Here is a 24276-nt window from a genome sequence, read left to right on the forward strand (position 1 = left end):
TGTGAAGTCCAACTAGATTTTGGAGCAGCCCTATTCCCAGACACAGCACCAGACACTTCTCAAGGGTCAGCACAACACAGTAACATCTATCGCCCATTTCAACCACTGGTATATAAACTTTTATAAATTAACTACTTTCCTACAAACCAATGACTAGGACTCTAAATATTGTACCAATACAAAATGTTTAAGATATTAAAGACTTAAAGTTAATATAATATGAATGGTTTTAAAAAAATACCAGTTTTTTAATCTGTCACGGGCTTCCAACTGGGCTCCCACCTCAAAGTTGATCCCTCTTCTATTCGGAGGATGTTTTGTCATTTTGTAATATCAACACTGCTGATTTTATTCCCCTGAAAAATGCAATTAAATATCAATCACTAATCAAGACATATACAAAATAAGCTTATGCACTATAATTCCCAGAAGCTAGATGTTAAGGGACTGCTGTAATTTTGGTTTGCAGAAAGTAATGGGGGCAATTATGTCTTAAATAAGGGTTCCCAAGTGACAGTGTGCAGAATCATTCCAAAAATGTGTTCAAAATGGCAGCTACTGGACCATGAAAGAGTGAAGCTCAACCTCTGTCCATCAGTCCAAGTTTCAGGTCGATTAAGAACCATGCAACCCAATGTTTATTCATAACTGAGATAGAAGTTTCGTAATATTCTCTCCCCCCTCCCGGTTTTGATGAAAACAAGGAATCCAGTAAACAGGAAGTGGGCAAAAACAAACACAATGACAATCTTTCAACAGCTACCGCAACACTCCAGAACACTAGGTCGCTTCATCACTACAAGTGCAATAGAGTTCAAAGACATCAGAAATACGTCGTTTCTTTAACCAATTTTAGAAGACTGTCTATACTGTTTGCATATTTGCATTGCTTTCATCCGACTCCTCCACCATTTTAACCGGAAAATATAAATAGTCTTCATTAAGATTTGTTTCCAACAGTTAATACAAAAGTTTAAGAAATCTTGCCAAAGTAATTTCTTTCAAAGTACATTTAGTGGAAAGCCTGCTCAGGTGTTATTTTTCCTGAATTTTTGTCAGTCATTCCCCACAATTAGAAGATACAAATCATCATCCATTCCTGCAGTCTTCAAGCTCACAAGATTCAAAAAAATCACAAATAAGTTTTATTCAGTAGCATCATCCTTACAGTAAGGCTGTATCTTCAAGATTCCATTAAAGATGGACAAAACGGATGCAAGTTAAAATAAGAAACCATCCGGTCTTACACTACAAGAACAAGGAACATGCACACAAATAAGCAGCAGCATTCTGGCTCACACAGGGCATAAACAGCAATGGTATCAACTGAGCTGCATCTATGAAAGGATTGACATTGTGAAGAACTACTCTAAGTTCAAGTGTGGTTCAGAAACCAAAGATATTTAGGAAAGTCATAAAGCTGCTATGGTAGGGAAAAGCTACTCCTTCACCACACTTTGTAAGCCAGGCCATTTGCCAAGGCCTGGCCACCGAGGCAGCCCAACCACCTCCATACAACCACCACACCGCAAAGAAACCTCTCCACCAAAAGCTCCTCTGCTGCCTTCCTCTAAAGCACTGCTTTTAGACTGATCCTCACCTCTGTTAAAGTAGCCTGCAAGGGGATGGGAAAAAAATGCTACTGCCTGTAAGCTTAATTCACACCAAAAGATAAAACATTCTAGCCACCTAGGAACTGAAAGTTACTTTTCTGGAGCATCTTATAACAGACTGAGTTCACACAGCATGAATCTGAATCAGCCCAGTCTTCTAAAGGTTGGAGCGGGAGTCCGTAACTTTTATTTGGGAAAGGTAATCAAGAAAAAGTTAGGATGGTTGGGATTTTACAGTTTATTTTGCATTAGAATGTAATAATTAAAACAAAAAGGAAAGCTAAGCAGCATGTGCAAAGCTACATTTTATTTTTAAGTGTTTTATCCACCCACAACTCAAACATCCACTATTTTTTCTGCAGATTTACATCATAAAAATACCCCTTTCTTAGGCTAGCGATGGAACTTCCTGCCTCCAAATATGGAGCAGACACATTTTGCTTAACACTTGTGGAAGAAATGACATCTGCAAGACGATTCTTTCCCATATTTTTCTTTTAACTAAGGAGGGACATGGCAAGCCAACGTACTCCCAGAAGCAATGGCAGTGGTCCCCTTCAGTAAGAGCTGCCACGTGGACACAGGGGACTCAGCTCAGCTCACCTACATGGAGCTGGAGAGGAGCATACACCTCTCCTGACTTCAGAAACAGGATCTTACACAATAGGGCCTATATAAACACATCAAGTTTGGTGAGGAAGGTCTTACTATAGTTTCGGTTAAATATTTAAAAAAATACAAGTAGCACAATTAAAAGAAAATCTGATAAAACAGCCAATGCCATTTAATCATATTTACAGAAGCTACAGATTCCATGAAAAAAATCTGAACACAGCTAGAGTCAGCTAACATTGACCAGCATTAGTCACAGCACACACACACTGCACTTCACCAGCCTGGATAAGCTTGTTACATGGCAGCTGACCACAAAGCTGAAAGAGAGGAAAAACCTCTACGGGCAAAAATCTCATATCACTACCCCCTCCTCCAAAGTCTTCTTTCCTCTCCCCTCCCAAGTTAGGAAACTTGGGCTGCTTTGGGTTCTCTCACATCCTACCACTGGTGTGCACTATGACCCAGCAGTCCTCGTGACGAGCGTGCCATGAAAGCAGGCTGGCTTTTCCACTGGCAGCCCATGTCAGGAACAGCTTCCTCAACCAGACACATACTTGGTAGAACATCACATGAGAGAAATTACTCATTGGAGGATGTGAACCATTTCACCCTGAAACACATGGCCTTAGGGTAAGAAACCAGGAGATCCGACCTTCCCCGGGAGCCATCTCATGGCTCTGCACAAACCAGAGCAAGAGGCAACGCCAACCGGCACTTCAGCAGCATGACCCCGACCACGCGCAGAACCTCACTGCTCAGGGAGCCAGCACTGAACACAGGGACTTGCCTCTACTTGGAGATGTTATGTTTTAGCCTCTGTCCTCTCCTGCAAAGCCTACTTAAAAACCTGGAACCATGTTACAAGAGGTTAACCAACAACCCCACACAGATCAGACACAGCCATAGTTACAACTTGGAAATAAGAACACTTCACCAAAACATCTCTTCTAAAATTTTCTTCATCAGAAAATCAATTTGTACTGACTTAGTACCTAAAATGGGACACAAGCAGGCTCTCCACTCTGGTAACTCTGAGAATATATTTTTCTTGTGTGCTCACGACCATGATTAAAACAAGGGGTAGTCACTCAGCCTACCCTGAGAACTGTATGGCTTTTCTCCAAAACTTATTTCACTATAAAGATTAGATCTGTTTCAGGAAAAAACACCTGAGGGTTTAGACAAGTCACTACATCCAACACAAATGTTTCTAAATCTACAAGGGTAAGTCTTTTCTTCCCCATCAAAAAGTCACCGTGAGGGAATTTAACTTTTGAAGGCTAGTCAAGTATTCAGATACTATGAGGTACCAGTCAGACAGCATGTTTATGTCAGGGCAATGCAGAAGAGAACACGCTTACATTAATATTGATCCCTTCAGGGGTCACAATTTTTGACTTCTAAAACAAGCTTTCTGCTCTGCTAACAGTGCAGGTCCCGCACACCTGTAGCTGTTCTTACTCTCTCCAGCTTTAGGCTGTCAGTGCCAAGCCCCAAACCTGACAAATCACCAAATTCCAATAAAAGAGGGTTCCTCTGGAAACTGAAGAAATGTTTCCTATTATCATATAGAGCAAACCCAAGCAGTTATGGCAAACTCTCACTAATAACAGCCTCTACTGTTTTCTCTCTGGAAACTGCAGAATCACTGCAGCCTTTTCCAAACCACACCTACCTTGGCAAAGACTGTTTTCCAAATGCCTGCTGAGTGATTAAAACATTCCTTACGTAGTATCACACCAAAAGCCCTGCCTTGAAATCAGTCCCACTTTGAAATTTTGTATGGTCTCCATCCAATGCTTCATAAGCAGCTCAGAAGAAATGCAGTTCCCTCCCCCAGTTCAGCCTCTTATCTCCTTCATTGTTTTGTGCATCCACACCAAACCCAGGGATTTCCCTCCCTCTATCATAAGGATACAATAGAGAGAAAAAAAGAGGAACTCCATGAAAAAACAAACACAGTTCTCAAACCTGATAAAAGAGAACAGTAAACTTCAACAGTTTGCATAAATATAGAACTACTTTGCATTGAAAATTTCAGTTTTATTCTGGATGGTAAGCTCCAGTTCCTATGAGGCACTCAGCACCTCAGTGGTGATTCAGCAGGACTACCTGGTAGGACAGTAATAAAAAGCAGTAGCAAAACCAGGGAGTAAAAGCAACTAGCCAGAGATTGTCCTGTGTTCCCTGGAGATGCAGCACACGTGGAACTGCCCCGGGTACTGCAGGCAGCACTGCCCTTCCTACACAAGCAACACAAGCTTATTTTGATTCCTTCTAGGGCAAAACACATTCGCAGTTGATTCCCACAAAGCCTAAGCTGACTTTGCCATCCTCCCCAGTGTTCCAAATCTGCTGGCATACCCACATGCCCAGTATGAAACTGCCCAGGACTAAGTCCATTCGCGTTTTGAACATCAGGACTTTTTTTGCTCTGCAATAGTCAGTTTTGACCTTTTACTCATATCATCTGCACACATGACACCAGCCTCACACCTCCAAAGCCTTACCCCTACAATATGCCCACCCCCTGGGGGAATGGACTCCAGAGCAGTGTATGGTCCCCACTGCAGTCGGAACACCCTGCAGGTGGATGGCCACAGCCATGCTGTGCTGAACCCACACACCTACAGGAGAAAAGCCATGATGTCAGACTGCAAAACAGGATCTACAGACACCATTTATATTATACAGTCCTCATGGCATCTTAGGAAGACTATGTGCAAGTCTCACAAACACTTAAATACCACAAACTGTATTGGCACTGACTTGGGAAGCTGATTGCAACAGCCTTTATTGCCTGCACACAAAACAACCTCTGCTTACCAGGTTTCGACTACTGCAGCACTGCTACCACGAAGTACGCCTCACTGTATTTGACCCTACACACAAAACCAGATATTAAACCTGTTAAAAGCATTACCCCAAGAACAGCTTAGGGTAGCTATCCATCCAAGGATGTCTACGTTCCTGCCCATTCTGTTTGGGTACCATTTCACAGCCAGGTGACTCTGTTTCAGGACATCAGATGATGTCCTTCACACTGTTTCGAACCACAATACCTCAGATCTCTAGTCAAGTTTTTGGCTTTGGGGTTGGTTTTTTGTTGGTTTTTGTTTGTTTGTTTGTTTTTTAATGCAACGGGAGAAGAAATAAGAAAGATTCAAACTGGGCAGGAAGACCTTCTGACACTGGAACAAATTCCAAGGAATACTGCATCACCTCCCTTTTCCTATTCAAAAGACACATTTCAAACACGACACTGGAGTATATGCAGTTCTTATTTGCACAATGTAAGATCCTCAACTAGATCTTCACCAGCACTCATTTCTTGCTTTAAAAGCTTCCCAGATTCAATTTACAACTACACAGGCAAACTCTGAGCCACTCAACACTGACACTGGCTCCTGAACTGACACTTAGTATTTCCACAATAAGAATGCTGTACAACACTGAAACATTCCCTGAAAGCGTAAAACAGACTGGATTTCAGACTCCTACTTTTCCTCTAGTTTATACATGCAGGTTAACAGAACTGACACCAGTAAAAATCTACATTTGCTCTCCTCCTCAGGCAGAAACCAAGACTTTCTCAAAGTGCTCAGTGACAAAACTGAAAAGGTGTTACATGACTGACCCTCCCCAGAGCAAGATCTCACACTCTCCCTAAGATTACAGGACACAGAGAATGTAATTTTCATGCCCTCAGCAACATTTCATGTAACTGTGCTCAGTTCAAATTGGTTGTGAAAACTGCAACAGACCAAAATGGAAGCAGAAATTATGAATATGAGCAATTTAGCAGAACAGAAAAAAAAAAATTTCCTATAATAAAATCGATTTGAATTACCAAGTGCAATTAAAGAAATAAATACTAATTACTGAAAATAATTCTTTTCAGTCATTTGATCATGTCCTATTTAGCTGTCCTGGTTTCCCCTTTTTTTCCCTGTAACACACTAAAGGTAAAAGACAAACATTCCTAAACACCAAACAAACAAAAACATTTTGAAAAAAGGTTTGAGTCACATGAAATAAAGCAAGTTTTTCCTTAAATAAAGCAACACTAATGGAAACCTACTTTAAAGAGACTCCCATTTTTCCTTCAACTGAAAATGCGCAGTCTTTAAGAATGTAAGAATTTAATGTAGATAAATATTACCCACAGTACCTCTGCAAGAATTACGAAAGACCTCAATTTTAAAGCAAAACTTCAAAGGCTTAAAGAAAAGCTACAATTAACAAAACCAAGGATCTATGCTTATACTCACCTAGAGGAAACTTGTTTATGTGGTCACAAACATTCCAAACACTGATGTACAACTAAAGGAAAGGAAAAATAAGTCATGTGATTTCTGAGACTAAAAGTAGTTCATAGTTAAGAAAAATATTTTCTCTACAGTCAACGATATCCCAATAACAGAATAACACCTCTAAAACATGAATTTAATGTGGAAGTATTTCATTACAGGTCAGGAGGCTGCTGTGATCCAGATTAGAGAGAAACTTAAAGAGACCCTTACAGACACACAGATACTCCCTGTGCACACCCACATCAAATTTCTCCATCATTTATTTACCCTTTGTCAAATAAAAGTCACCTGTAACTTTACCATTACTCCTACTCTAGTGCACCAGGTACTGCAGTAGTAACTAACTACCCATTAACTAAGCAGTCCTCTCCTGGTAACGAAGACAACCTCAGCTGGATTAACTACATTCATCCTGTGGAAGAAGGAGCCGTGTTTTGCTCATACAAGAAACGAACCAGAAGAGTTTCTCCAGAACAGTTTCTTCATCCATAAATCCAATTCCTGTCAATACACACAGGCTTCCTCACACCGCAGGAGTGGCACAAACAGCCACCTGAATTGTTCCCAGAAGCCCAATTTAGACTGCAGACTGGGCACTCCAATGCCATTTCTCCTGGTTTCTACCTAACTGAAGCTGTAGAGAACCTGTCATGGTTTAGGACTGGTATTGTCCAAGTCAGTGTTCCCACTGAAACCACTCCAAACCATGTGGCACTCACTCATTCACCCCTCCTGCTCCCCATCCCCTGCAGCGGCTGGACAGAGTCAGAGGCACAAAAGGTAAAGATCACAGGTTGAGGTAAGAACAATTTACTGGAAGCAGCAATGAAATAAGGAAACAAACAGTAACAGCAACAATATTCATAACAAAAGTGTACACGAGAGGTGAGCAATTCACATGTCAATGTTCCCTTCCCAGCCATGCCAACCCAGAAAATAACAGCAGGTGGTACAGATACACCTCCAGGTCCTGGCCATGCCACCTCCTGTCTACTGCAGAAATTAACCCTGTCCTGGCCAGAACCAGGACATTATCCATCCCTTATTCTATACCATCTACATCACGCACAAATCCTACACCTTCTAAATATATATATATACACACACACACACACACACACGTACAAGCACGAGCAGCATTTCCACAGTCAATGGCAGTCCCTCCAAGATGTCTGTTGAGTTCATTCAGCCCATGATGGTGAGGTCTACACCTCCTAGATGTCTTCCAGGCCAGGAGGGCTGGGGTGCTGTTGACTGGGTCAGGCTGCAGTAGGAGCTCACAGCTGATGTACCTGGAGCAGTCCATCCTCATTGTCCATGGGAGTTATGGCACATAGTGGCAGTGCCATTCAGCAACCAAGGGGACTTTCCCTTTGAATACCCAGCCCAGCACTGGCCCTCAGGGTGCCAGAAGGAGCTGTGCTTCAGTGCCAATCACTTGGAAAACAGCAAAATCTCCTTCAGAAGCTGCCAGGATCTCTTTTTCAGTTGGGGTGTAGCAGGCCTCGGATCATTTGTATCGCTGACTCCAGAACCCCGAGGGTCATCCTTGAGTGTCCCCAGGTACTTTCTGTCAGACACTCCAGGAAAGACCATCCTTCCCAGCTGCAGTGTAGAGCACATTTTTCGTATCTTGCCCTGTCCTGACTGACCCAAGGGCTACTGCATGAGCAACCTCCTGTTTAATTTGTTCAAAAGCTTGCTGTTGTTCAGGACCCCATCTAAAATCATTCTTCTTCTAGGTCACTAGATAGAGAGGGCTGACAATCTGACTGTAATCTGGAATATGCATCCTCCAAAAACCCACAGAGCCCAGGAAAGCCTGTGTTTCCTCCTTGCTGGTTGGTAGGGACACAACTGCTATTTTGATGACCACGTCCACTGTCATCTGACAAAGACCATCTTGCCATTTTACTCCTAAAAACTGAATTTCCTGGGCAGGTTCCTTGACTTGACTTTATGGTAAAACTGGCTGTCCTGGTTAGAACAGCTGGGACCGATTCATCACTGAATGGGTATAGCCCAAACTGTGTATTCTATAGCCCTCCATGCCATTTCCCAGAAACTGTTGTCAGTAGAGGCCTGCGAGGTGTGTGGGGGGGGATGTTCCTGAGCACCCTCATATCCTTTTATGGAATGAGCACCCTCATACCCTTTTATGGAACTCCCCGCTCTGAGGGAAGGACTAAACACCCTTTTATGGAATTCCCCGCTCTGAGGGGAGGACTGAACATTCCCACCTGAACTGGAGAGTATATAAACCTGGAGTTTCGGAACCTTTTTACCACTCGTGGGATCCAGAGGAGGACCGCAGCTCATCGCTCTCAACCAGGCATCAGCTCATCGCTCTCAACCAGGCATCAGCTCATCGCTCTCAACCAGACTGCAGTTCACCACCACCCTCGGACGGACTACAATTACCACTTTTGGCTGGACTGCAGCAGCTCTCCCACCCGCAGGTTTTTCCCCTCTCCCTTTGCTTTGGACTGAAGGGGGGACCCAGGTAGCACCGCTTTGTTTGTACCCCGGGGTGCTGGGTTGTACATTTGGGCTTTGTGGGTTAGTGCCTGTTGCTTGTCTGTGTGGTCGTACTTATTGTATTATTTTATTAAATTGTTATTCTGACTTGTAATCTCTCTTTGAGTTGACTCGGTTTCCTCTGCTGGTTAACTTTCAAACCAGCACAATTTTGGCGCCCAACGTGGGGCAGAGGGAGAGAAGTCAGAATCACAATTTCATTTTAAGCATTTGTCTATTTGGATATAGAAACTCCCTGATCACCATGTTGTTTGATGCATTCACGTGGATGTTGTATCTGAGCATGTTCATATTTCCACATATGGGGAACTATTTGCCTGTTTTGATGCTTTTTTTAAAACCAGGCAGAGGGATCCAAATTGCTTTATTAGTTTACTATATTTATGTGATCATAACATCAGAAGCAATGAGTTTCATTGTAAATGTGTATTCAGTCCTGTTTGCCTGTCCGGGTTTGGGTTGTTACCTCTGGGGCCTCATTAAAAATCGCACCCAGCCCTTTGGGGAAACAGGGGGGAATGGTTGTTTCCAGCCTCTCACCTCTTTCTTCCCCTTCAGACCTGCTACAACAGTTTTTGAAAATATTGAGTTCCCTTTTGATGTTAAGGACAGCATAATGTTATTGTTAGTGTTGCTTTGTCTGCTCTGTACTGTCTACACCATGTTTAGGGTCAGAACAGGGCCTTCTAGGGAGGTTGTTTGGACGCCTGCCCTGGGAGCAGATAATGCTGAGTGGCACGGGAAGTGGGAGGACATTGGCCAGTATTTGGAGAAGTTTTCTCCTCCAATGATCTGGAAATTCACCCCTGAACAACTGCAGGATCCTGTTAGCATGATAAGACTGGTGAAAGGAAAATGCTCTGGCAGCTCCAGAGATGGCCAGCTCACAGCAACCTGCTGGGCCCTGGCCACTGCCTACCGGACACTACTTGACATGGTACAGTGCTGTCAGGGGGAGGAGAGAAGGAGCAGATCCACAGGTACCACGTCCACCCAAACCACAGCTGAGTCAGAGGGAGAAAGAAATGAATCAACCGGCACCGTGTCCACACAAACCATCGAGGAGCCAGAAGAACAACCCAAACCAATAGCAGTCGCCCCTGTCCAGAAAAGGAAATCAAAGACTAAATCAGTCCGTATAGCAAATGATGATGAAGAGGCAGGACCTTCACATCCACCGGAGGAGACAGAGCCAGAAATAATCACTCGGTCCCTATCCCTGGGTGAGCTACGTGAGCTCCGGAGAGAGTTCACACGACAGGCGAATGAGTCCATTCTGACCTGGCTGCTCCGAATCTGGGATGCCGCAGCTAACGATACAATCCTAGATGGGAGTGAAGCCAGACAGCTGGGATCCCTGTCTCGAGATGTAGTCATTGACCAGGGGACTGGAAGGAGGCAGGAAACTCTCAGCCTCTGGCGGCGACTGTTGTCCAGTGTGAGGGAGAGATACCTTTGTAAGGAGGACCTCCACGTACAGCAAGGACAGTGGAACACAATGGAACAAGGTATCCGGTGTTTAAGAGAATTAGCTGTACTGGAGATAATCTTTTCAGAGGATGAAAGATTCCCTAAAAGTCCAGATGGTGTACAGTGCACATCCCAGATGTGGTTAAAGTTTGCACGACTCGGGCCAGAAATGTATTCCCGCTACTTAGCAACGCTGCAATGGAGGGAAGGAGAGGACAAGGTGGGCGCGTTGGTCAGTAAACTCAGGATTTATGAAGACACTGTCACCGCCCCACTACGAGCCCATGTCTCATGTGTGGAAACCAAACTGGCCGAACATGTCCGAAGCCTGGAAGAGAAGATTGAAGAGGGACACCAGAAGCTAAGAGAAGAAATTAAGGAAGGGATCTTCCATATCGCGCCAGGACAAACAAGAGTCTCTGCTATCAGGAGCCAGCGTCCCCCAGCTAAGGAGAGAGAACACACTCCACGTGGCAATCTATGGTTTTACCTCCGTGAGCACGGAGAAGATATGAGGAAGTGGGATGGGAAACCCACCTCTTCCTTAGCAGCCCGGGTACGTGAACTGAAAAGAGGAACAAGTGCCACAAGGAACTCTTCAAGGGTAAATGTTGCTCCAGTCTCTCGTGGGCAAGACTCCAGACGGTACAGGAATGATGATACGTCTGATCCTCTTGAAGGGACCTCCAGGTCATACTCACAAGAAGAGCACAACGAGTACCATGACCGGGATTAGGGGTGCCCTGCCTCTAGCCAGGTAGAGGAGAGGGACAATCGAGTCTATTGGACAGTGTGGATTCGGTGGCCTGGCACACCAGAGCCACAAAGATATAAGGCCTTAGTGGACACCGGCGCACAATGTACTTTAATGCCATCAAGATACGTAGGGGCAGAATCCATCTCTATTTCTGGGGTAACAGGGGGATCCCAACAGCTGACTGTACTGGAAGCTGAAGTGAGCCTGACTGGGAAGGAATGGCACAGACACCCCATCGTGACTGGCCCAGAGGCCCCGTGCATCCTTGGCATAGATTACCTGAGGAGTGGGTATTTCAAAGACCCAAAAGGACTTCGCTGGGCTTTTGGCATAGCTACTGTGGAGACAGAGGAAATTAGACAATTGAACACCTTGCCTGGTCTCTCAGAGGACCCCTCTGCTGTGGGACTGCTGAAGGTTGAAGAACAGTTGGTACCGATAGCCACAGCAACAGTGCACCGTCGGCAATACCGCACCGACCGAGACTCTGTGACCCCTATACATAAGATGATCCGTGACCTGGAGACCCAGGGGGTGGTCAGCAAGACTCGCTCACCCTTTAATAGCCCTATATGGCCAGTGCGTAAATCCAGCGGAGAGTGGAGGCTGACAGTGGATTACCGTGGACTCAATGAAGTCACACCGCCCCTGAGTGCTGCTGTGCCGGACATGCTGGAGCTCCAGTACGAGCTGGAGTCCAAGGCAGCCAAGTGGTACGCCACCATTGACATTGCCAATGCCTTTTTCTCCATTCCTTTGGCAGCGGAGTGCAGACCACAATTTGCTTTCACTTGGAGAGGTGTGCAGTACACTTGGAATCGACTGCCTCAGGGGTGGAAACACAGTCCCAGCATTTGCCATGGACTGATCCAGACTGCACTGGAAAAGGGTGAGGCTCCAGAACATCTACAGTACATTGACGACATCATTGTATGGGGGAACACAGCGGGGGAAGTCTTCGAGAAAGGAGAGAAGATAATCCAGATTCTCCTAAGAGCTGGTTTTGCCATTAAACGGAGTAAGGTCAAGGGACCTGCTCAGGAAATTCAGTTCCTAGGAGTGAAGTGGCAAGATGGACGCCGCCTAATTCCAATAGAGGTGATTAACAAAATAGCAGCCATGTCCCCACCAACCAGCAAGAAGGAAACACAGGCTTTCCTAGGCGCTGTGGGCTTTTGGAGGATGCATATCCCCGAGTACAGCCAGATTGTAAGCCCTCTCTACCTTGTGACACGGAAGAAAAATGATTTCCAGTGGGGCCCTGAACAACAACAAGCCTTTGAACAAATTAAACAGGAGATTGCCCATGCGGTAGCCCTTGGGCCAGTAAGGACAGGACAGGATGTGAAGAACATGCTCTACACTGCAGCCGGGAAGAATGGCCCTTCCTGGAGCCTCTGGCAGAAGGTGCCTGGGGAGACCCGCGGACGACCGCTGGGATTCTGGAGTCGGGGATACAAAGGATCTGAAGCCAGCTATACACCAACTGAGAAAGAGATCCTGGCTGCTTATGAAGGAGTTCGAGCTGCCTCAGAAGTGATCGGCACCGAAGTGCAGCTCCTCCTGGCACCCCGACTACCAGTGCTGGGCTGGATGTTCAAGGGAAGAGTTCCTTCGACACATCACGCCACCGATGCCACATGGAGTAAATGGATCGCTCTGATCACGCAGCGAACCCGGATAGGGAATCCTAATCGCCCTGGGATTCTGGAAATTATCACCAATTGGCCCGAAGGTGAGAGTTTTGGACTATCCTCTGAAGAAGAAGAGGAGCAGGTGACACGGGCTGAGGAGGCCCCACCATATGACAAGCTACCAGCAGATGAAAGGCGATATGCGCTCTTCACGGATGGCTCCTGTCGCATGGTAGGGACAAACCGAAAATGGAAGGCAGCCGTGTGGAGCCCCACACGGCGAGTTGCAGAAGCGACTGAAGGACAAGGTGGGTCAAGTCAGTTTGCAGAGCTTAGAGCCGTTCAGTTGGCTTTGGATATAGCTGAACGAGAGAAGTGGCCAAGACTCTATCTCTACACTGACTCATGGATGGTGGCCAATGCTCTGTGGGGATGGCTGGAGCGATGGAAAAAGGCCAACTGGCAGCGCCAAGGGAAACCCATCTGGGCGGCAGAGATGTGGCAGGACATCGCTGGCCGGGTAGAGAAGCTGAGTGTGAAGGTCGGTCACGTAGACGCTCATGTAGGCAAGAAACGGGCTACTGAGGAGCATCGTAACAACGAGCAGGCGGACCGAGCTGCCAGGATTAAAGTCTCTCAGGTAGATCTGGATTGGCAGCACAAAGGAGAATTATTTCTGGCTCGATGGGCCCATGATGCCTCCGGTCACCAGGGGAGAGATGCAACATACAGATGGGCTCGTGACCGAGGGGTGGACTTAACCAAGGACATTGTCTCACAGGTCATCCATGACTGTGAGACATGTGCTGCCATCAAGCAGGCCAAGCGGGTGAAACCTCTATGGTATGGTGGACGGTGGTCGAAGTACAGGTATGGGGAAGCCTGGCAAGTTGACTACATCACGCTCCCCAAAACCCGCCAAGGCAAGCACTATGTACTGACCATGGTAGAAGGAAGTACTGGATGGCTGGAGACATACCCTGTGCCTCATGCCACTGCCCGGAATACCATCCTGGGCCTTGAAAAACAAGTCCTGTGGCGACATGGCACCCCGGAGAGAATTGAGTCTGATAATGGGACCCATTTCAAGAATGGCCTCGTAGACACCTGGGCCAAAGAGCATGGCATTGAGTGGGTGTATCATATCCCCTACCATGCACCAGCGGCTGGAAAGGTTGAGCGGTGCAACGGACTGCTGAAAACCACCCTGAAGGCACTGTGTGGGAAGACTTTCAAACACTGGGAGCTGCATTTAGCAAAGGCCACCTGGTTGGTCAACACCCGAGGCTCCATCAATCGAGCTGGCCCTGCTCAATCAGAACTTTTGCATACTGTAGATGGAGATAAAGTCCCTGTGGTGCATATGAGAGGAATGTTAGGGAAGACTGTTTGGATTAGTCCCACCTCAAGCAAAGGCAAACCCATCCGAGGGATTGTTTTTGCTCAAGGACCTGGTTCCACCTGGTGGGTAATGCAAAAAGATGGGGAGACACGTTGTGTACCACAAGGGGACCTAATTTTGAGTGAGAATGGTCTGTAATGTTTCATTGTGTATATATATATATATATATGTAAGTGTATATAGTTTTAAGGAGACATAGTTTTTAAGGGGGTTAATTTGGGCATGACATGGACGGCATAGAATAAGGGGTGGATAATGTCCTGGTTAGAACAGCTGGGACCGATTCATCACTGAATGGGTATAGCCCAAACTGTGTATTCTATAGCCCTCCATGCCATTTCCCAGAAACTGTTGTCAGTAGAGGCCTGCGAGGTGTGTGGGGGGGGATGTTCCTGAGCACCCTCATATCCTTTTATGGAATGAGCACCCTCATACCCTTTTATGGAACTCCCCGCTCTGAGGGAAGGACTAAACACCCTTTTATGGAATTCCCCGCTCTGAGGGGAGGACTGAACATTCCCACCTGAACTGGAGAGTATATAAACCTGGAGTTTCGGAACCTTTTTACCACTCGTGGGATCCAGAGGAGGACCGCAGCTCATCGCTCTCAACCAGGCATCAGCTCATCGCTCTCAACCAGGCATCAGCTCATCGCTCTCAACCAGACTGCAGTTCACCACCACCCTCGGACGGACTACAATTACCACTTTTGGCTGGACTGCAGCAGCTCTCCCACCCGCAGGTTTTTCCCCTCTCCCTTTGCTTTGGACTGAAGGGGGGACCCAGGTAGCACCGCTTTGTTTGTACCCCGGGGTGCTGGGTTGTACATTTGGGCTTTGTGGGTTAGTGCCTGTTGCTTGTCTGTGTGGTCGTACTTATTGTATTATTTTATTAAATTGTTATTCTGACTTGTAATCTCTCTTTGAGTTGACTCGGTTTCCTCTGCTGGTTAACTTTCAAACCAGCACACTGGCCTTCAGAAGGATTTGGATTATCTTCTCCCCTTTCTCCAAAAACTGCCTCTGCCATGTTGCCCCACGTGATGATGTCATCAATGTACTGTAAGTTTCTGGAGCCTCACCCTTTTCCAGTGCAGTCTGGATCAGTCCATGGCAAATGGTGGGGCTGTGTTTCCAGCCCTGGGGCAGTTGGTTCCAGGTGTACTGCACACCCCTCCGAGTAAAAGCAAACTGTGGCCTGCACTCTGCTGCCAAAGGAACGAAGAAGAACCCATTAGCAATGTTGATAGTGGCACCACTGGACTGCCTCGGACTCCAGCTCGTACTGAAGTTCCAGCATGTCCGCACAGCAGTGCTCAGTGGTGGTGTGACTTCATTCAAGCCATGACAGTCCACTGTCAGTCTCCACTGGACTTACACACTGGCCATACAGACTGTTAAAGGGGGAGAAAGTCTTCCTGACCACTCCCTCAGTCTCCAGTTCACAGATCACGTCCTGGCTGGGGGTCACAGAGTCCCAGTTCATGCGGTGCTGCTGACGTTGCACTGCTGTGGTAGCAACTGGTAACTGTTGTTCTTCAACCCTCAGCAGTCCCACAGCAGAGGGGTCCTCTCAAGGACCAGGCAAGGTATACAACTGCCTAATTTCCTCTGTCTCCACAGCAGCTATCCCAAAAGCCCAGTAATGCCCTTCTGGGGACAGATGGGGCCTCGGGGGCAGTCACAAGGGGGTGTTTTTACAACACATTCCCTGTCAGACTCACTTCAACTTCCAGTACAGTCAGCTGTTGGGATCCCCCTGTGACCCTAGAAATAGAGATGGATTCTGCCCCTACGTATCTTGATAGCATCGAGGCACACTGTGCACCAGTGTCAACTAAAGCCTTATGCTCCTGTGGGTCTGATGTGCCAGGCCATAGCATCCACACGGTCCAGTAGATCCAGTTGTCCACCTGGCTGGAGGCAGGGCACCTCTAATTCTGGTCATAGCACTCATTGCTCACTTGTTGTAAATAGGAACTGCAGGTCCCTTCAGGAGGATGGGAAGTAACATCAGCCCTCCTGTTCTGTCAGGAAACTAGAGCAGTATTTACCCTTGAAGAATTTCCTGTGGTGGCTGTTCTCCCTCTCAACTCACACAACACCTGTGCTGCTGGGGCAGAGGTGAGTTTTCCATCCCACTTCATCATATCCTCTCCATGGTCATGCATGGTCAGGTAAACCCACAGGTTACCTCACAGCGTGTCCCCTCTCTCTTGAGCTGGGTGGCACTTATCCCAACAGCAGAGACTCTGGTCCGCACCAGCAGGGCATGGGACATTTCCTCTCTGGTTTGTTCAAGCCTTTCAAGTCTGTCCACAGTCTTGGACAGTTTTTCCACAGCAGAGGCGCAGGTCAGTAGGGAGGAAAAAAGATGATCTTCCTGTTGCCCGTGTCAGGTTGTCCCCTGAAGCCCTGTTTGTCCTCCTCCTTTCATTAACATCAATGCCAATGAGTTGGTGTACAACGACAGCATGCTCTGTACAAACTTCTACCACGTGGATTGTGTGCACTTGACCTCCTCTGGATGGCCAGGGGACTGCTTTTTATTTGAATGTCTATGGATTACCTGCAACACAGCTAATTCTCTCAGGCACTGGACACCTTTTTCCCTGGCATTTCACCACCTAGCAGGTTGCATAAACTTTGCACCTCTCTGCAACTGCCACAGCATTTTTCTTCCACATATTTTATCACTTTATCAGGGTTCTGTAGTTGGTCAGAGGTGAACTTCCAAACCATCAGAAGAGAGAAGTCCTCCAAATACTGGCCCGTGCCCTCCCACAATCCATGCCACTCATGACTATCCACCCTCAGGGCAAATCTCTGCAAGACCTCCCTAGAAATATCTTTCTTAATTCTAACCGTGGTGTGGACCACACTGAGGAGACCTGACAGACTTAGCGACAAGAACATGCTTTCCTTAACATCCAAAGGGAATTCAAAATTCACAAAAGGTGTTGTAACATGCCTGAAGCAGAAAAAGGGGTTGAAAAGCTGGGGAAAATCATCCTTCCGTCTTGCCCCCACAGACTGGATGTGATTATTAACACACTCCCAAAGGTAGCACCCAAGGTAACAATATTCATAACAGAAGTGTATAGGAGAGGTGAGCAATGGATTCAGGTGTGATTCACCACTACAGGCAGAGCCCAACAACAGAGACCAGCCGGGCCCGGGCCCAGCCCCTGCCTCCTCCTGGCTACTGCAAAAATTAACCCTGTCCTCACCAGAACCAGGACAAACCACTTCAGGATGCTGAATGCACTGAGTCTAACCATCCCCAAAAAAGACCTTATTGCCCTGCCTAATGGGTACCTGTGGGCTCAAAGTGCCTTTGACAAATAAAAATTAAATGTGGAAAAGGAAAAAAAGCGGACTGCTTCTCATTGCCATTCTACACTCCCTCAGAAGCAAAACCAACAACAATCCCACAAAACTCCTTGGACAAACTGACTTACAGTGGGACTATATTTAAATACTTGGTCTAGGGTGGTGCTGCAGCAGCCTAAGGTTGAACTTACGGAACCCCAGACCAAGTGCTGTCAGGGCAGCCTTGCATGACAAATCAGGACAAGAACCACATGTGGGCTCAATGTCACTACTTTACCAAGACAGCAGGTATCTTCTTAAAGGAAAACAGCTTTAAGAAATGAGCAGAGTCCAAGAATACAACTTCCATTTGCTTACATACAGTCTGCTTGACTACAACGCCAAAGTACTGAAGCACTACCACCTATATCCCTTCTGAAAACAATACCTCAGTATTGTACAGAAACCCACACTTCAGACAGAAATTTAACACTTCAGACTATGTGTGGTCAGTAAACTGACCAACTAGTTCTTCAGCTTTGATGTCCTGCCCCTGGCTCTGAGGTTGCTCTGGATGTTCCAGCAGCACAGTACACACTTACAGCAGGATGCTAAACCTAAGATTTTGCTTATCAGCAAGCATCAACATAAATTCTAGCTATCAGATGAAAATGTTATGACTGAAAATGGAGGGAGCAAGTCAGAAAGCACAAAAATTATCTGGTTACAATACCTGCAGCAGCAACTGGGCTTGGACTTATGACTCCTGGAAGAAGTCTACCTGTAAAAACATCCATAAAAAAAAGCCTGAGAAACATTTTTTCAGAGATAATTTATACCACCTGCAATATTGGCCACTGAAAGGCACCACCCAGTCAATATACAGTGTTCTGACACCTAGACATGGCATTCTCAGTTTTATTCCACTGCTTCCTGCCTGGACAGGACTAAATCTATCCTACTTGTCAATAAAGGATATTTTCATGATAGTCAAATAAAAGGAAATGTTCCAAGTTACACTGCCATGAGCTTTGATGAAAAACTGCCTTTATTGAAGATAACTCATTAAGCAGACACATCATCTGTGCATGTGCAACAGTGCAAAAAGGATGTGACTCCCCCATTTTATTATAAAAAGGAAGGAAAGGGGTGCACTTCATGGCTGCTTATAGACTTGTCTCCCAGCTCTGAGATGAAAATACAGCAGGAAAAACTAACAAACAAAAAAAATCAGTGCATTTTTTTGTAAGACTGATAACAGTAATATAGAGAAGACAGCTGCAGCACAGGCACTGGACTGATACAAATACAGGGGATCATGAAATAAAAAAGCCATTAGCAAACTACAGAACAGGGAGGAAGCGATGCAGGCCTGGTGTACTCACAACCTCCGCTATGCCAACACATGCTTTTAAGCCTAACTAAAATCCTAACTCAGACCCGACCAATAGCACTGTCTTTGCACCGCTGACACACAGGTCTAGCCTAAGGATGCTCAGCTCCACATCTAGAGCACTATAGATGTTCCAGAGAGTTTCCTGACTCAAGGACTCTGTGCAATAAGAGGATATTCTCCATTTCCTTGGGAATCAGGAAAGCTCTTTGGTGTTAAATTCATAGCAAAAAACATCTCACCACCACCCCACACTAAGCACTAGTGCTTCCTCTCTTTCCATTCAGACAGGCTACCAAGCTAAGGCAGAACAGATGGAGAGTTTTCCCTTTTAAGCAATTTTAATGATTCCATTTCAGATAGGTTTATAAAAAAAATGAGGCAGACTGCAGCTGGCTACACTTAAACAAGGCTGGCTGGAAGTTCTTAAGCCCTGTAAAACACAAAGGCATGTCAACAAACTAACATGCCTCATAAAGGAGTGTTTATATTCCAGTAACCATTATTACCTGCAGTCAGTCAGCATAGGCACAGTATACACTCACATGGTCACACATCATCACTTAGCCTGGTGCTTGCAGGCACAAAAAAACTGAAAAGCCACTGGTTCCAAAAAGGTTTTCAGAAATACACAGCCCATGTAGCTACCGGCATTTTGACAGTAAAGACAAACCAAAAGCTCTAAGTCACCATTTCTTACCTGAAAAAAAAGTATTTTCTTGCAGAGGAAGCACAAGGAGTCAAAGCAAACCTGTAGGCAAGCAAGGAACAGAAGTATGAAGGGGTATACTTGCTCAGCAGTTCAATGAACTCTCATAAGCACTTCACAAGACTTCTTCATATGATGCACCAGTAGGTCCAGACAACCATCAAGACTGCAGTATAAATACTGACAACAACCACAGGTAGGGCTGAGCAACAAATCCTCCCCCTGCCCTGTGTACGTTCTTTAGCTCAGTTCACAAGGCAATTGCCCACATGTGTGCAGGACAGTGCCACACAGGCAGGACAGAGGGGACAAACGCTGGGACAGCCAGTGTCAGCTCCTGCCAAAGTCTGACAAATTACAGCTACACACAATACCTGGCTTCTACGGGTGCAGTTATAAATAAAACGTGCAGTTACAGAGAACTGATCACCACCTACAATTAAATTAGGGATGGCACTCTCCTTTCCTGGCCAAGGGGGGGAATTTAGGTCAATATCTTGCCTAGGTCATCCAGGAACTACAAGAGCAAAAGAAAGTGCTACAGAGAACTTAGCCAATTAAAGGTAAGAATTAATTACATGCTTCTTACATTTCAGTCAAGACAGCACTGTTATGAGCAATTACCACTCTAGCCACATTCCCAACTTGACCTTAATTAATTCCTCTGGATTACAGGCAAAGAGATTTTACTCTCAGCCCGCTCAAGTAAGATTTTATTTCCATAGAGGAGACATCCACAGATTTATCTGCAAGAATGTAAACTGAACTCTTCCACAGGCTGACTCAGGTCAAACGAAGTGCATTCACCGAAGCCACCTTCCATCAAGAAACTATTAAAAGTCACACAAAAATTAAAGAGAGAACTATATAATTACTGATCTTTGCTGAAGTCTTCTCATTTGGCCTTTTTTTTTGGAAACTGGTCCCGTGAAAGGATCTTTACTCATTACAGAAAATTAAATGAACCCAGGTTCAAAAGCATCTCTGCTACAGAAACGCTCAATTACAAGCTGCTGTACATATACTGACAAAAGGTTAATTCAAGTCATTGTCATTGTTTTTAACACTTGGTTTAATTCTCCTACTGCATACAACACCAAATTCTGTACTCAGAAAGATGGTATTTCTTTTATCCAACTTGGGCTTATCAATATTCAGATATCCCTCTTGATATATTTTCAAGCATTAAGGCTACAAACAATAGCATGGGATCACAGAAACATCTCTGGTACCCAAAAGATTTTCAATAAGTAAAGGAGATACAACTGTTTGCTAAAATTGTACTGACAACCTGTTTCGATTAACCAAGCCCTGGTATGGCTACAGACTGAGCATCCACACCAAGTCCATTGACACAAAACCCCACTTCGGCGGCAATAAGCCGTATCTAAAGCCAGGCCCGCCAGGAAGACCACCACGGTGCCTCCCAACTGTACACCATGAGGCGTCACCGCCTTGTGGGATCCACAACCATTTCTGTTTCTTTAAAACATTTTAAAGGGACAAAACGCAGCGGGATGGAGAAGTGCTCCTGACTTCGCGGGCCACAGAAGGGCGCGAAGCCTCCAGCCGGCGGTACCGCCCACGGAAGCCTCCCCCGGCCGTGGCGAACCCCTGGCGGGGCCGGTACCTGCTCCACGCGGGTTCCCGTCCCCCGGCGCCGGGAGAGGCGCCCCCGGGATCGGCCCCGCGCCCCTCCCGCTCCCGCCGCTCGGGGCCCCTCCGATCCCGCCTCGGGCCCCGACACAGCCCCCACCGGCCGGCCCCGGCCCCGCCGCAAGGTCACTCGGCCGCCCCCGCCGCCCGGGCCCGCGCTCGGCCCGCACGGACTCACCTGCCCGCGCAGCTCCGCCGGCCGGGCCCGACACGGCCAGGGGGCGGCGGGCAGGGGCCGGCCCGGGCCGCGGGGCCTCAGCCGAGCCGCGGCCAGGCGGGAGCGGCCCCGCTCGGCGTCCCGGGCCCGCGGGTGGGAGGAGGCGCCGCCCGGCCCGGCCCGGCCCGGCCCAGCCCAGCCCAGCCCTTTGTGCGCGGGGACGCGCCCGCCCGGCCTCCCTCCCCGCGCTTCCCCGCCGCACCGCGGGCCCGCAGCGCAGAGCAGGGCGGGGCGGGGCAGGGCAGGGCAGGGCAGGGCAGGGCAGGGCAGGGCAGGGCAGGGCAGGGCAGGGCAGGGCAGGGCAGGCGGCCCGGCCCGCCCGGGCGCCGCCGCGCTCTTACCGAGGGATCTGTACGGGAAAAAGGGTTAGAACGGAGCCACCCCGCCCGGGCCCGCCCGAGCCCCGCGCACCCACCGCAGCCGCACAAAATGGCCGCCGCGATGCGGCGCCGGGGGGCGGAGCCGGAGCAGCCACGCCCACTCCGGACGGCGGGCGCGCGCGGTTCGGGGGCGGGGCCGGGCCCGTGTGAGGGGGGTGCGCGCGGGCATCGAGCGGGAGCGGGGCCGGGAGCGGGGCTGGCACGGGCCGAACACCGGCGAAAACAGACGGCCTGGCCCCTGGGGACACCCATGAGGTTCCTCCGCACACCTGGCCCCGGATGCCGCAGCCACCGGCTTGCTCGGTGCCCCCAGGTACCGTCCCGTGTCCCTGAACAGTGCCCACCCGAGGAGGCCGTCACTACCCCTCAGCCCTATTCACCCTCCGGTGCAGCCAGAGAACTGCGGGTCCTTCTGTAGATAACGGAGCTGTTCTTTTTTTTTTTTTTCTTTTCTTTTTTTTTTTTAGTTTTATGCTAGTTTAAAGCCAAAACCGCACTGATACAGAAGAGCAAAACTCTTTGCAGGCTGGAGTTCCTAATGGCAAATATTGCAGTGTTTGTCACTGTGGGTGGATAAAATCACGTAGGTTTCCTGGAATAATTAATGAATTCCTGTTCAGGGCCCACAGACCAGCAGAGCTTTGCTGCCTGTCAGGTTCGTGAGTGGCAGAGTCACTGCCGTGCCGGGATGGCCGGGGCTGCCCGGCCGATCCAAGAGCTTTTCCCTCCTGTCCTCCTCCTGCAGCCGCAGGAACTGCTGGCGCTGCACAAACGTGGCTGTTCCTGTGACATCAACCTCAGCCCAGTGTCCCCACCGCTGCACGGCAGCGGGTGCGAGTGGTTTGACAGAGCCTGTGAGCTGTGTGCCGGGAATCTGTGGGAGCAGAGTGGCTTGCTAAAAATACTGCGACAGGGAAAAAAAAGGGATTGAAAATATAGTTATCAGTTTGGATTTATATTTGAACCTTGAAATCTCACATAGGGTGTTAACGTTGCAGGTTTCCAGAAGAGAAAAAAAATTGGAGAACAAATTAAAATAAAAGTAGCTAAAGAATAATTCCAACATTTTGAGGGAAATAGATATTTATTTTATTTCACCAAAACATCACCATAGTGTCTGTGTAATGCCTTTTTTGACAGCACTGTATTTCATTATGGAGTTTCACGACTTAAAAAAGCCCACAGACTCTTACACACCTGCCCTGAGATGACATGTCAGAAACCACTTCCTTCTCCTCAGAAATGGGTCTTCCTAGATCCCACTGGAATCGCTTGTTCTGCTGTTCCCACTGAGAGCACATGGCTTTTGGCAGTTCACGGATGTGCCTGTGCCAGTTGGTGACATTTCTCCTTGTGCACTGTCTCTATCCAATGCAAGCATCCCTGGTTAAAATGACCGGGAGCACTCAGACATCAGCCATACCTGCCGGTTCTGCCCGGCCATGGAGCAGCAGCCCTTCCCAGGGAACGGGAACAGTGCTCTGACACAGACACCTGGCCTGGCTTTGCCTGTTCCGAGCCGGGTCACAGGCAGATCCTGCTTGGATCAGCAGGATCCGTTTGGATCCAGTGTTGTCCAACACATCAAGGAAAGCAGTAAACGTGGACAAACTAAGTTTTGCAGCCCAGGAAGGGGCCCAAACTGGTTGGAGGAGCACTGCTTTCCTCAGCCCCTGCCAAGACTTTGGGCAGAGCCCTCCTTTCTCCTGCTCTTGCTGAGCTCCCACAGTTCTGTGCTGTAAACTTCAGTGGATTTCCTTGCAGGGACATCACCATGCTCAACACATGACAGGCTATGCCAGCTGAATGCAGTGTGGGGCTTGTGGCCCTTGTGGCTGGTGCTGCTCCTCCACTTGCTGAACAGGAGAAGAGCTGCAGCTGGAGCATGTGCCAGAAACTGCTTCGGAAGGAGAGGAACACCATCCCTGGGCTGTGCCTCTCGCTGTTTCCCAAGACACCTGTGGTGATCCTTGCACAGCCAAACAGATTGCTGTGCCTGCCTCTTGCCTTTGTTTGACGAGCAGGAGCTCTGCAGGGGGAAAGCTGCCCTGATGAACCAGAGGGGCTGGAGAAACGAGCACCAGAGACCTCACCAAATCCAGCCAAAAAGGGGTAGGAAGTGAGAGCAGCAGAAACAATGGCAGGGGAGACTGGGAAGGCGGCAGAGAGGTGTCTGGGCTGAGGGGGAGCCTGAGTAAAGGGGAAGGCAGGGATTTCCTTTGGCCTGTGTTTCTCTTCTGTTTCTCAAGATGTGAATCAGGAATTAGA

The 24276-nt window shown here is 47.7% G+C and overlaps 1 protein-coding gene across 7 annotated transcripts in view; it reads right to left on the minus strand.

Annotated features, from left to right (window-relative positions):
- Positions 1-22068, minus strand: part of PHF20 (PHD finger protein 20) — a 74877-nt gene extending 52809 nt beyond the window's left edge. For 2 of the 7 annotated variants that reach the window (XM_032704626.1, XM_032704625.1), the window contains exons 1-5: positions 21970-22068; positions 19747-19797; positions 18387-18434; positions 6500-6551; positions 242-356 (exon numbers count right to left, since the gene is read on the minus strand). In XM_032704626.1, coding sequence (XP_032560517.1) covers positions 242-324 — 83 coding nt within the window. In that variant the 5' untranslated portion in view covers positions 325-356; positions 6500-6551; positions 18387-18434; positions 19747-19797; positions 21970-22068. The remainder of the gene's footprint in view (positions 1-241; positions 357-6499; positions 6552-18386; positions 18435-19746; positions 19798-21969) is intronic. The other 5 variants (XM_032704628.1, XM_032704627.1, XM_032704629.1 and 2 more) reach the window with 5 other exon arrangements.
- Positions 22069-24276: the final 2208 nt, after the last annotated feature.

Source organism: Chiroxiphia lanceolata, chromosome 17, assembly GCF_009829145.1.
Source record: "Chiroxiphia lanceolata isolate bChiLan1 chromosome 17, bChiLan1.pri, whole genome shotgun sequence".
In the NCBI taxonomy this organism is placed as follows: Eukaryota; Metazoa; Chordata; class Aves; order Passeriformes; family Pipridae; genus Chiroxiphia; species Chiroxiphia lanceolata.